Consider the following 13448-nt stretch of genomic DNA (forward strand, 5'->3'; position numbering starts at 1 on the left):
TGTACCATAGCAATTGGTGGCTAATGTAGGGTTTTCAGGGTAGTGAGGGGCTGGTCTTGGTCAGAGCTCAACCCTGCCAACGACTGGACAGGGAGGATCCAGGGAAGGGGAGGATCCAGGGAAGGGGAGGAGCCAGGGAAGGGGCGGAACCAGGGAAGGGGAGGAGCCAGGGAAGGGGCGGGGCTGGAGGAGAGGCAGAGTCGGGGAGGGTTGGGGAGGCGGAGTCAGGGCTCTGCTTGGTCGGTGACAGAAGCTGGCTCCAGTCCAGCCAGTTCTCTACCAAGCCCTACGGACAGTCGCCTCTGCTGTGTGCACGCTCATCATCGGACAGAGTAAGTACAGGCAATGTGGACCGAGGACCTGTGGGGCTTGGGGTGGTGGTGGGGGAGTGGGGAATGGCCTCTGGAGTTATGGCATTTGGAGGGCTTAAAAACTCTGGAGGTGTCCCAGGGTGAGCAGGACAGTGGTGGGGAAGGAGGAAGCCAGGGCCTGTGAGACAGCAGATATATGTGTGTGTGCCTTCCCCCCCGGCCCTGCTGTGTAGTCCTGGGGACAATACTATATCTGGCTGAGTCTAAGCTTTCCCATGGATAAGATATAAATTACTGTACCCCTTACGGGGTGTGATTGTGAAGATTAATAAAGTGGTGATTCTCACCCAAGTGTGATTTGCCTCTTGGGCACAGCTTCATCTGGAGGCACTTTTAGTTGTCATAACTAGAGTGCTGCTGTTGGCTTCCAGGAGGAGAGGACAGGCCAGGGATACTGTGAACACCCTGCGCTACACAGGACAGCCCCCACTGCAAAGAACGACCTGGCTTCAAGTGCCAACAGTGCTGAGAACCCCTGAACTAAGTGGTGGGGGCACAATGTCTGGTCCCCGGAACGTGCTGGACCAACCATAACTTCTATTGTTTTCTGTGCCTGGACCTTTCACCTTCAGGAAAAATGATTGAATACAATCTGTTTCCCTAAGATAAGGCTGACCTGCCAGGAGGCTGCCACCGAGAGTGGTCATTTGGCCATTTGCTAAGTAAATAAAATGTAGACATACAGTGAGTGGAATTTTCAGCTTTTCTAAAGATGAGGCTTTGGGCATGAAACACAACAGCAAAAGGGAAAGTGCTCCTCTGGGCCAACATCCTACTGACAGATCAAGAAACCACAGCTTGAAGAATAAAGGGGGTGGGAGGGAACTTTGGGAAGTGGTGGATGGCAGTGATGATTTCACAGGTGTGTACTTTCTGGGTCTACAAACTCATCAAATTGTGTACAGTAAATATGTACAGCCTTTGGCAGGTCAGTCCGACCTCAATAAAGTAGTTTTAGAAAAGAAAGAGAAAGGAAACTGAAGCTGAGCTTCAGTGCAGAAATTATTCAAGGTCAGCTGGCAAGTTAGCCCCAGGAATGCCAGGGCTCAGCCCTGGATGCCCAGCCTGGCTCATTTCCATGACTCGGTGGCCAGCACGTGTTCTAACACCTCTGAATTACAGAGAAGGAGCCCAGGTCCAGTCATCCATCCACTCATCCATTCATGCCACAGGGGTGCTGGAGCACCACCTCTTGACTGAACGTGTCATGGCGGGACCAATAGAGATGAAGGTCCTTTCTTACAAGCACAGTTTCTAGTGGGAGAGAGGCTTGGACAAAAGAAGCCCGCAGCACACCCATATGTAATTTCACTTCTGTAATTGATGGAGCCTTGAGAGAAACAATCGAAGGAGCCCTTACAGAGAATAGCAGTGGTGAAGGTATGGCCAGGTGTGGACAGGGTACCAGCAGGATGAGTGGAAACCTGGACCCAGAGACCAGGTGGCGTTAGTGAAAGAGGCAGGGAAAGGTTTCCAGGAGGAAGCGTGGAGTGTGCAAGGGCCCGACTGGGACAGGGCTTCTGTGTTAGGAACTGAAAAACAAGACGTGTGTCCTAGGGGGCAGAGCTCATCAGGTGCAGCTGGTGAGAGCCAGACAGAGCTGGCAGCCTTATGGGTTATCGTGTAATCACAGGTTTTACCGAGCCAGTGGGCAGCAATGGTGTCCTTAGGCAAGGGAGCGCCCTGCCCGTGTTTGTGATCGAAGGGGATTATTTCAGAATATGCTTATGTATGTAGAATGGCTCTCAGGGGCAGGAGAAGCAGAGTCCAGGAAAAAGAGGCTTCCGCTGGGATGATAACAAGGAAAATAGGACGAGGCAGGCAGATTTCAGAGCTAGAAACCGACAAGCCCTGCTGATGGTCTGGAGAGAGGGAAGTTAAGAAAGTTCCCCAGGCCCCTGATTCCAGAAAGCTCTTCCCCCTGGTCTGGAGGATCTAGGGGAAGTTGTGTTTTATCTCTCCCTCTCTGCCTCGGCTCCAAGTCCTGTCTCTCTTTGTGTAATTAGCAGATAGTAGACAGACCCTCCTGAGCCACACGGCCGCCTCCCACAGCTGAGTCCAAAGTCGACCTTGGTGGGACTTTGTTGCCTAACATTTGGAATAAACACCAGCAGATTTCCAGGCTGGATGGTGGGGCACCGGTGGGAGGACCGCCCAGGACCTGCCTATCCGATGCCCAACTTCTGTCATCGCAAATCCCTTTGGCCTGGGGTGCCAGATCAGCCCAATCGATCCACTTTCTTCCCTCTGACATGTGGGAGCATCTCTGCAGACACACTGGCGTCAGGGACCCAGGAGAGGGTCAGCCGGGCCAGGTTCTGCTGGCACGCAGTGGGAGCTGGTCTCCTGAGAGCCAGGTTCACAGAGCCTGAAGACTTTCCACTGGCTCAAGGTTGGCATGAAACTCTGTAAGCTGTATATTTGCCCCCAGAGGCCCATGAGTGCAATTGCAAAGCCTGGACTTAGAAACTCAGAAACCTGAAATGAGCACCCCCAGGCCTCTACTATCTCAAAAGTAACCTCTCTGACCCTCTGTTCCCTCTCCTGGACAATTGTGACAATGATATCAACTCCATGTTGCCGTGAAGTGAAGTGTTAGTTGCTCAGTTGTGTCCAACTCTTTGTGACCCCATGGACTGTAGCCCACCAGGTTCCTCTGTCCATGGGATTCTCCAGGCAAGAATACTGGAGTGGGTTGCCATTTCCTTCTCCAGGGGATCTCCCCAATCCAGGGATCCAACCTGGGTCTCCTGCATTGCAGGCAGACAAGGAACATAAATGAGCTATTGCAGGTGAACAGGTTAGGAGACACCTGGGAATCAGAAGAGGGGGAACAGCATGTCATCCTCATAAATCGGAGCCAAGAGGCAGCGTGTACACCAGTCGGAGTCTGGATTTTAACCCAGATCCATTACTCACTGGCTGGAACGAACTATTCCATTTTGCTAAGCCTCAGTTTCTTGCTGTTGTTTAGTTGTTAAGTCGGGTCCAACTCTTTTGTGACCCCATGGACTATTGCCCGCCAGGCTCCTCTGTCCATGGGATTTCCCAGACAAGAATACTGGAGTGGATTGCCACTTCCTTCTTCAGGAGATCTATCCAACCCTGGGATTAAACCCACATCTCCTGCATTGGTAGGCAGATTCTTTACCACTGATCCATCAGAGAAGACTCAGTTTATTTTGGCTGTAAAATGGGACTAATGGTACTTTTGGTAAAGATGAAATGCAGTTATATTTAGAGAGCATTTAATCAGCCCTTAATAAATAGTGGCATCTATAAGAGGGAGAGAGCTAAATGGAACAAGGTTTTCTGGGCCCCAAACCTGAAGCCCAGTGGAGCCTGAGAGAAACAGCTTTCATCCATCAGATTGCTGGTGTTTCAGAGGGGCGGCCAGTGGTGGGGTCCCAGCACCAGACCTCCAGGCCTGGGAGGGGAAGGGCCTGGCCCAAGGTTACCAGGCTGTTGTCAGGGACAGGAGAATGGGAGGTTGGAACTCTCACTCCTGCTCCCTGACCAGCTGCCCCTGGGCTCCACTGTCCAAGCAGGAAACTCCTCTGTGGTCTGTAACTATTCTTTGAAAGCATTTCTTTTATGGTAATTATCAGCTCAGTGTTATCTGTGTGTGGGTGTAGGGGGAGGGTTGAACTGAATTGTTTCTTAAGCAGCATCTGCTACATTGATGATTCTAACACTCTGCGGACTAAAGGACACAGTGATCACGCCACCTACCCACGCTCTTTAAAGACCTTCTTGAAGGTCACTCTCAAAGTGGGAACAAAAAGGGAGTGTCAGCATGGGAAGCCTGACTGCTTCTTATTTATTTTTTTATTTGGCGGCCTTGGAGAATGCAGGATCTTTGTTACATCCTATAGGTCCTTCGATGTGGCTCACAGACCCTCTGGTATGACACCCGGGCCATAGTTGTGGTGCATAGGCTTGCTTTTTCTGTAGCATGTGGGGTCTTAGTTCCCTGACCATAGATTGAACCCATGTTCCCTGTACTGCAAGGCAAATTTGTGACCACTGGGCCACCAGTGGAGTCCCCAGTTCAGTTCAGTTCGGTCGCTCAGTCGTGTCCGACTCTTTGTGACCCCATGAATCGCAGCACACCAGGCCTCCCTGTCCATCACCAACTCCCGGGGTTCACCCAAACTCTTGTTCATCGAGTCGGTGATGCCATCCAGCCATCTCATCCTCTGTCGTCCCCTTCTCCTCCTGCCCGCAATCCCTCCCAGCATCAGAGTCTTTTCCAATGAGTCAACTCTTCTCATGAGGTGGCCAAAGTATTTCAGCTTCAACATCAGTCCTGCCAATGAACATCCAGGGCTGATCTTTAGGATGGACTGGTTGGATCTCCTTGCAGTCCAAGGGACTCTCAAGAGTCTTCTCCAACATCACAATTCAAAAGCATCAATTCTTTGGCCCTCAGCTTTCTTCACAGTCCAACTTTCACATCCATACATGACCACTGGAAAAAACATAGCCTTGACCATTTCTCAATTCTCTGCAGAGGCAGAAAATACAAAGTTGGAAGGCTGTGACACAGACAGGGAGGGCCAGGGATCTGGGGAACTGAATGGTGTGGTGGTTCAGAGCATGAGCTTTCAGGGTCCGAACTGGGTCTGAGCCCAAGCTTTGCCACTAGTAGCAAGTGACTCAAGCTCTCTGAGCCTCAGATGACCCGTCTGTAAAATGGAGCTGATCTTGTGGCCTCGGCCTGCACCGTCTTGGAACAGGGCCTGGGTTCCCAGCCAGAGACTGAGGCCAGATCATGGAGGTGAGAACACCAGATCCTAACCGCTAGACCAGTGACAAGGCCCTGCCCTTCTGCTTTGCAAAAAAGAATTCTCACAAAATGAAAAGTAGTGAAACAAGTGAAGTATTTATTAGGAGGAAAAGGAGTACTGTAAGTGGGGATAGACACACAGGCACACTCAGACAGTCACCGAGTTCACATCCCCATGGCAGTTTGAATTTTATGGGGCATTTCTTCCAGGTTTCCTTTGGCCAACCATTTTGATTTCCTGATTCACAGTCCATGTTTGCCATAGCTCAGGATCTTCCCATGTGTGCACATGCATCTCTTAGCTAAGATGGATCCCACCGAGGAGGCTCATGGGTAGACCATTTCTTGACATCACTCCTTGGCCCTCCAAGGAGTCTGTCTGGGCATGTGTGGTCAAGGAGGTCTCCTGACTTCAAGAAAAGAGAAACATGTGTTTTCTGGGTAGGGTCCATCCCACTCCCTTAATTGTCCTGCTATTCTCGTCTTGGAGTTTCAGTTCACAGAAAATGAATCTCCAATCACTCTTCCCCTGGGGGGTCCATCTACCTCCTGCCTCATAGCCGGTAATCGAACCTGCCTCCGTGGGTGTGTAAGGCCAAAGGAACTGATGTTTGTTGAGACATCACAGCACCCAGCAGTGGAGGTGCTGGCAGTGGACCTGGGCCTCCCACGGGCACAAGGACCCCTGAAGCCACTGTGTTTGGCTCAGGGTCCCTGGAGGTTCAGCAGACAGAACATCCTAAATGAACTTCCTTTGTGGGCTCAGGTGTAATTTATTTTTTTGTTTGTTTTTGATAATGTGAGAAGTAGATTTATTTATTTAAACTGACACACATTCCATAGACAGAATGTGGTTTGTCTCAGAAGATGAGAATAGTGCTGGTAGAAACATAACCCACAGAGTGTGGGCCATCTCCGAAGGCGAGAGGCCCTTGGGTGCGATTTGGAGGCCAGGAGTGCCAAGTGTGACTTGCTTGAGTCCGTCGGTTTCATTCAGACAAAGACAGGAAGGTCCGCGGACCCCCAGGCTCACTGGTGTCCTCCCACCAGCCATGTCTAATACAGCAATGGGGGGCCCTTTGCAGTTTGGTTTTGCGTGGGTCTGTGATTCCATGGCCGTGCTCACTCTGAGCCTGGGGGGCCTGATGACATGGTGTCCACGGCGGGGAGCACACCCAGCTGAAGGGGATGCACACCGGGCCATCGTGGGAATTATTTGTCTCGCTGCCACTGGGCTCTCGTGAGAGCGTGTGTGTGAAAGCTTGAGCCCCATGGTACATCCGGGGAAGCAGAGGTCTCGAGTGGGGCCTTGGTCCATCACGGCAACCCCACCAGCTCACACTCGGACAGCATGTCTGCATCGGGCCCGGTTCCAAGCCATTGCTTATGAGGACTCCTTAAAGCCACTCCTGGTGTGGGTTCTGTCCTGACCTCCATCTACAGGTGGGGCAGCGACACTTGCTCCAAATCACACTTGGAGGGAGCAGTGAGGCTGGGATTTGAACCCAGTCTGCTGCCTTTAGAGTCTGTGCTGTTCACGGTCGGTGGAAGGAGGGCTTTAGGAGGCCCAGGCACAGGAACAGTTCCTGGGTGGACAGGGGGAGTCTAGGTGGGTGGCAGGGAGAGACTGAGGGTGGAGGACAAGGCCAGGATGATAGCAGAGCCCCAGGGCCCACCTGAGAGTCGCAGAGAGACAGAGGTGAGGGCCTCCTCTCTGGGGGAGGCAAAGAAGAGCGCCGGGGGGTCAAACAACACATGTTCATGGTCTCACAGCCCTGGAGGCTGGAAGGCCAAGGTCAAGGTGTCGGCAGGGCTGCTTGCCCTTGGCTTGTCTGTGATTGTCTCCTCCTCCTTCCTGTGTCCCCACATTTCTCGTGTGGTCATCCCTCATCTGCGTGTGTCTGTGTCCTAATCTTTTCTTTTTCTTTTTTAAAATCCTTGATTATATTTATTTTCAATTGAGTGATGATTGCTTTACAGTATTGGTTTGATTTCAGTCAATACATCAACGTGAATCAGCCATAGGTATACATATGTGCCCTCCTTCTTGGGCCTCGGTCCTGCGTCCCACCTTTTCCCAGCCCTCCGGGTTGTTATAGAGCCCCAGTTTGAGTGCCGTGAGTCACACAGCAAATTTCCATTGGCTGTTTTCCGCATGTTAGTGTATCTGCTTCCATGCTGTTCTCTCCATTCATTTCACCCTCTCCTTCCTCTCCCACGCCCTTGTCCATAAATCTGTTCTCTAATCTTTTCTTTCAAGGACACCAGTCACATCTGATCAGGGCTCTGCTCCAAAGACCTCATTTTAACTTGACTGCCTCTTAAAGGCTCTGTCTCCAAACGCAGTCACATTTGGGGGGTCTTGGGGTTCTGGACATCAGTGTATGGATTTGGGGGGCACAATTCAGCCCATCACCGAAGAAGAGGGAAGTCTGGGAGCTCACACTGTGTGTGTTAGTCGCTCAGTCGTGCCCGACTCTGCGATTCCGTGGACTGCAGCCCACCAGGCTCCTGTCCCATGGGATTTTCCAGGCAAGGATACTGGAGTGGGCTGCCATTTCCTGCTCCAGGGGATTTTCCCGACCCAGGGATTGAACCTGGGTCTCCTGCACTGCAGGCAGATTCTTTACTGACTGACCCACCAGGGGAGGTCTGGGAGCTCACAGTAAGAGGACAGAACTTCCTCAAGGGAGGAAGGTGCCTCTGATGAGGGACCGGGTGGCTTTGTGGGGTCCTAGAGCAGCTCCTGGGGAAGGAGAGGGAGACTGATGGTATCCTGTGTTCACGCGTGAAGCACAGGAGCCTGGCACTCTGCCCACCACCTGGGTGCTCTGAATGAGCAGGGACAAATCCAGGAGTATGGCTGAGACCACCGGGAGCAGTTACCCTGAGCTCATAGCAGGAAATGAGGTCTTGCAAATGCTACGCCCCAGCAAGAAAATGGGGGGATAGGGGTCATTCAGGGATACAGGCTGCTCGGCTCCCAGTAACCTCAGAGCTGCTGAGCAGGCAGAATCCTCAGTCCCCTGTGACGGGTACTTCCCTATGGATGAGAAGCATCTTCTTGCCGGTACCCACATGGGTCTCACTCCTCTGCCTTGTCCTTCTCCCTGCCATAGATACCCACGTCCCCGAGCCTCTGTCCTTCCGCCCCTCTGGTGCTCTCTAAAACCTCACTCCCTCCCAGCCGCTGGGGTTCATCACTGCCCTCTGAGGCTGCTGGTGGGCGGGCACTGCCACCGCCTTCGAAGGTCAGCCCTGCCCCTCATCTTGCGATCTTCTCGCCGAGAGGATGCGCTAGCCGCTGCCCTCTCTGAGGTCATCTTCCCACTCTCCCTTTCAGAACGGGGGTTAGCCACGATGCGCCTCTGTCTCTTCCTGTGCCTGGTGCTCCTCGGGCCGCGGATGGCCACCCTCCGGCGCCCCCAAAAGAAGAAAATCCAGGAGGTGCCGCCGGCGGCTACCACGGCGTCCCCGGGCAGCAGGGACTTTGTATTCGACCTCTACAGGACCTTGGCTGCAGCCGCCCCCGATCAGAACATCTTCTTCTCCCCTCTGAGCATCTCCCTGAGCCTGGCCATGCTCTCCCTGGGAGCTCGATCCAACACGAAAGTGCAGATCCTGGAAGGCCTGGGCATCGGCCCGGGGGAAGGCTCGGAGGAGGAGCTCCACGGCGCCTCTCAGAGGCTGCTGCGCGAGCTCCAGCAGCCCAGAGACAGCCTCCAGCTGAGCCTGGGCAACGCCCTGTTCACCAAGCCCACGTTGCCCATCCAGGAGGCCTTCCTGGGTGCCATGAGGACTCTGTACCTGGCAGACACTTTCCCCACGGACTTTGAGAACCCCGAAGGGGCCAAGAAGAATATCAACGATTACGTGGAAAAGCAAACGAAAGGCAAGATTGTGGACTTGATTAAGAGCCTGGATGGCACCCAGGTCATGGTCATGGTGAATTACATTTTCTTTAAAGGTAAGACCCTTGGGCTTGAATCTGAACTTCCTCTTTGCAGATGCTTTTTGTCAAAAACAAACAAACAAAACAAAAGAACCCCAGTCCCTCTAAAACAAAACAAAAGACGGAACAGAACCAGTTCCCACACACATAAAAGAGTGGGAGTGGGTTTAGTACTCTCTGGGCCCTGGTGATAGAATGAAGTCAGTAGTCAGCCGGGTGAGACGATGCCTTCTTAGCCTTCTTGGTGCGTATGTGTGTGTTTAGCTGCTTCAGTTGGGTTGGACTCTGCGTAGGCTGCCTGGCTCCTCTGTTCATGGGATTCTACGGACGAGAATACCAGAGTGGGTTGCCATGCCCCCCTCCAGGGGATCTTCCTGACCCGGGAATTAAATCTGCATCTCCTGCATTGCAGGCAGATTCTTTACTGCTGAGCCACCAGGGAAGCCCCTCTTAGTGCCTAAGGTGATATGAAGAACCTGATGCTGTTTCCTCCACTGGGGAAAAGCTGGTTCCTTTTTGGGCCCCCAGGAATACTTAAAGCCACAGCATCCACATAAACTCTGAAGCATGAGTTTGTCAAGGCCACAATGCCAAAGAAACGGACACCATGGCTACTCAGGGAAGGACTGTGGGTCTTAGATGTGCCTTAGAGGGCTTTTGCCAGCTCCTCCGAGGTACCCACATCCTCACCTCTGTGCCCTCCTAGGAGCTGGTTCCTTAGCCCAGAAGTTCTGGGACAAGAACCTATTCCTCCGAATTGTCTTCTCTGCCCCCCCCCTTGAGAGTCAGACTCCCCATCTGTCTCCCTGGCATTTCTTGTCAATATCCCTACTCATCTCAGCTTGTATGCCTGCTTCTCCTTCTAGATGCTGAGTCCTGAGCACCCTAGATGGGGCCTGACTGAGGATAGAGAGGGGAGTGAGAAGAAAAGGAGAGAGGAAACTAGTTAAATTGGTACCCAACCCCCCTACCTGTGGTCACAGAGAGTGAGGATCAAGCTTGCCTTCTAAGAGTTCTTGTCCTCATGTCCAGGTCTAGGCTTCAGAGGACAGCTGTGGAGTAAGCTAACTGGTCCATGGGCGTCGGATCTATATTTGATAACTGCTAAGAAGATGAAAGCAATTACTTGTATCACTTTGAACAAAATACCCATATGAAACAGACAGAGCAAGAAGCACAACCAAAGACTTCCCAGCAGGAAAAATCATGGTGTTTTGAGGACCCTTACGAACTTTTCTTCCAAACCTAGATTGAAATTCAATATTGGGAAAAGAGTGGAAAAGAGAAGAACTCACCCTCTTCACTGGGATATGTGAGCTTGAGTACCAACATCAGAGAATCAGACGAACAGCATTTAGGGTCAAGGGTGTCTGAAAACATGAAAACCAACCTCCTTGTTTTGCAAAGGTGGGAGGATAGCCCCACAAAGTTCTAGTCTGTCCCCTGAATTAAGAAGGGGCTTGTCTTTATATTGAAGAGGATTTGCTGTCACTTCTCCCAATGATACTGCTCTAAAGAGGATGCTCTCTGGTAGGTTTACTGTGAATACACTTTTCATTGGTGGCTGACAATTTCTTCCTTTTCCATTTTAATATGTAGCTAAGTGGGAGACAAGCTTCAACCTCAAAAGCACCCATGAGCAGGACTTCTACGTGACCCCGGAGACGGTGGTGCGGGTCCCCATGATGAAACAACAGGACCAGTTTTACTACCTCCTGGACCGAAACCTCTCCTGCAAGGTGGTGGGGGTCCCCTACCAAGGGAACGCCACTGCCTTCTTCATCCTCCCCCGCGAGGGGGACATGGAGCAGGTGGAAAATGGCCTGAAGGAAAAAACACTGAAGAAGTGGCTCAGGATGCCCATGAAGAGGTATTCTTCACATTACGCTGGGCCAGCCTGCTGCGGCACACCCACAGGGCCACACGGCAGTGGTGGGAGGACTCACCTGGCCCAGGACCTGCCTCCAAGCCCAGAAGCATCATGTGATATCCCGGCTCTGGGGCCTGAGTCAGCTAGCTGGAGGGCGCAGGGCTGGAAGCTGGGTTATCTGGTGGGACATCTGAGTGGGCAGTGACCGCTGGGGACAGCTCAGGTCCAAGTCCAGAGTGGGATGGGTTCCATCCTAGGCAACAGGTTGGAGGAGCATTAGGAAACCTAGAGATAGCAGGAATATGAGCCAGTGCTCTAGGAAAGTCTAAGAAAAGGTCCTCTTCTCTTTCCAGGCGGCTTGAGCTTTATCTTCCGAAGTTCTCTATCGAGGGCTCCTATCAGCTGGAGGAAGTCCTCCCCAAGCTGGGGATCAGAGACGTCTTCACCTCCAATGCTGACCTGACCGGCATCTCCAACCACTCCAGCATCTGGCTGTCTGAGGTGAGCCTAGAAGCTCCTGAGCACCTGCTTCCAGAAACTTCTATCCTTTTCTGTTATATTCTACTCCATTCTATTCACCCCATCCCTCATTCCAAATTCTCTCTCTCTCCCTCTCCTCTTTTCCCTCAAGAAGCAAAGATTTCACTTTGCCTCTTGTCCTCTGAGCAGTGGGAAGCTATCCAGCGCCGTGTTTTGCAGAAGGTGGATTGTCTTAAGCAATCAAACTTAAGAATCAGATGCTGACTCCTTCATTGACTGCGTGACCTCCAGCAATTACTAGACCTCTCTGAGCCTCCCTTCTGTCTATAAACTCGGAGAGTCACACCCTTGCTGTGAGAGGCAGTGAGAATTCAATGAAAGACACGCGAGCACTCACCCCTAAGCCCTCGGGGCCCAGTAGTTGCTCCGTTACCTCATCTCCTATCTGCTTCATGGCTCAGGAGCACAGAGATTCAGACGGTGGTGCCATTGGCAGAAGCTTCGCTGTTTCCCCCGATGGCATCTCCCTGCCCCTGGTGGCTCCGTGACGCCTGATGTCTCCCCCATAGATGGTGCATAAAGCCGTAGTGGAGGTGGATGAGTCTGGAACCCAAGCGGCTGCAGCCACAGGGACAGTCATCACGTTCAAATCTGCCCGACTGGGCTCTCAAAGAATAGTCTTCAACAGGCCCTTTCTGATGCTCATTGTGGAGAACAGCAAACACATCCTTTTCTTCGGCAAAGTGACTCGCCCTTGAAATGAGGATTTCTCAAGGAGCCTCCATAGCAGAAGATGAGTGTGCATGATGGCTGTCTGTCTGCTGGGAGCTGCTGATTTACACAGGTTTGGTTGACTAACGAGGCTCCCACAAATCATAATATTAAGAATATCATCAAAACAGTGATGATTGCTTCTTTTCACATGATTGCAAGACATGAGTGCCTTGGAGAACATTTGGTTTTGCCCTTGCCTTTCATCAGTGGAGATTAGCGCTGAGGCCCAGAGAGGTTGGTGACTTGCCCAAGGTCACACAGCATGTTAGTGGCAGACAGAAGCCCAGAATCCAAGCACCTGTTACCCAGCCCAACACCACCAATTTCTGCAGGAGCATTGTTCCAGTAGATATTTCCAACAGGAAGTGTATCCGTAAGCCTAGCTTCCCACCTGTTGGCAGTGCCAGCTATCCGTTCATCGTGGCTTGGAAAAAAATGCTGGGATGGGAGTATGAAATCGGGCTTCTGTCCCAGCTATGTGACTTTGGGTAATACTATCCCTCTCTGGACATCAGTTTCCCCATGTCAAGTCAGGGACTGAAGAATCCTTGAAATCATATAAAAAGGCTAGAATGTTCCCCACCAATCACTGTTGATTTCAATGCATTTGAGTGCCACTCATCTTTTAAGAAAAGCAGGCGGACAGCAGGGTAGACATGGCCAACCCAGGACTGTACTGTCCTGTGGGTTAAGTTACAACCTCGTGGGCTTGGCTGGGTGTGGAAGAATGGAGGCCTGACGCGAATACTAGAGTGTCATTTGAAGACCCTAATGACTAACCGTGGATTTTAGTGTCAGCAATAACAATAAAGCATTTTGCAAACACTGAGTGTCATTGTTCTTCTGGAGGCAGCGCTGGGAATGGCGACATTCCTAGCTTACCATGTTCTAGGACCAATGCTAGCTGCTTCACCTGGATCATTAGACTTACCCTTCACAATATGCAGTACCAGTCAGGTACTCCTCTTATTCCCATTTTACAGATAGGGAAGGTGAGCCTTGTTGGCAACAGGTAATTTCTCCAGTCACGCAGCTCCTTGGTGGTGGAGGCAGGATTGGACACTGGGAGTGTGGCCTCAGGACCTCCCTCTCAGCCCTGGGCTCTGCTGCAGAGCAGACATGACCCTGAAACAGAAGCCCAGGTCAAGTGCATCAGGGCGCCAGCTCCGCTGTCATCCAGGGAGGCTCAGTCTCCTCCTTCACGAGTCCCAT

General features: G+C 51.9%; 1 protein-coding gene across 3 annotated transcripts; it reads left to right on the forward strand.

Moving 5' to 3' along the window:
* Positions 1 to 266: 266 nt before the first annotated feature.
* On the forward strand, positions 267 to 13061 carry SERPINA5 (serpin family A member 5). 3 transcript variants are annotated; one of them, XM_042235428.2, is made up of 5 exons: positions 267 to 332; positions 8504 to 9127; positions 10712 to 10982; positions 11336 to 11483; positions 11652 to 13061. In XM_042235428.2, exons 2-5 carry the CDS (start codon positions 8521 to 8523, stop codon positions 11724 to 11726), a joined length of 1101 nt encoding a protein of 366 aa, XP_042091362.1. In that variant the 5' UTR covers positions 267 to 332; positions 8504 to 8520; the 3' UTR covers positions 11727 to 13061. The 3 variants fall into 3 exon arrangements, with proteins under 3 accessions (XP_042091362.1, XP_004018025.1, XP_060257894.1); XM_004017976.4 differs by having other exon boundaries at positions 12032 to 13061; XM_060401911.1 differs by having other exon boundaries at positions 11336 to 13061.
* The last annotated feature ends 387 nt before the right edge of the window (positions 13062 to 13448 follow it).

Source organism: Ovis aries, chromosome 18 (genome assembly GCF_016772045.2).
Source record: "Ovis aries strain OAR_USU_Benz2616 breed Rambouillet chromosome 18, ARS-UI_Ramb_v3.0, whole genome shotgun sequence".
NCBI classification, from domain to species: domain Eukaryota; kingdom Metazoa; phylum Chordata; class Mammalia; order Artiodactyla; family Bovidae; genus Ovis; species Ovis aries.

Bases quoted from the DNA above. Each gene is read 5' to 3' on its own strand.
- SERPINA5 (XM_060401911.1), top strand. From the start codon at position 8,521: ATGCGCCTCTGTCTCTTCCTGTGCCTGGTGCTCCTCGGGCCGCGGATG. The intron at 9,128-10,711 runs GTAAGACCCTTG...TTTAATATGTAG, and splicing joins GAATTACATTTTCTTTAAAG to CTAAGTGGGAGACAAGCTTC. The intron at 10,983-11,335 runs GTATTCTTCACA...TTCTCTTTCCAG, and splicing joins CTCAGGATGCCCATGAAGAG to GCGGCTTGAGCTTTATCTTC.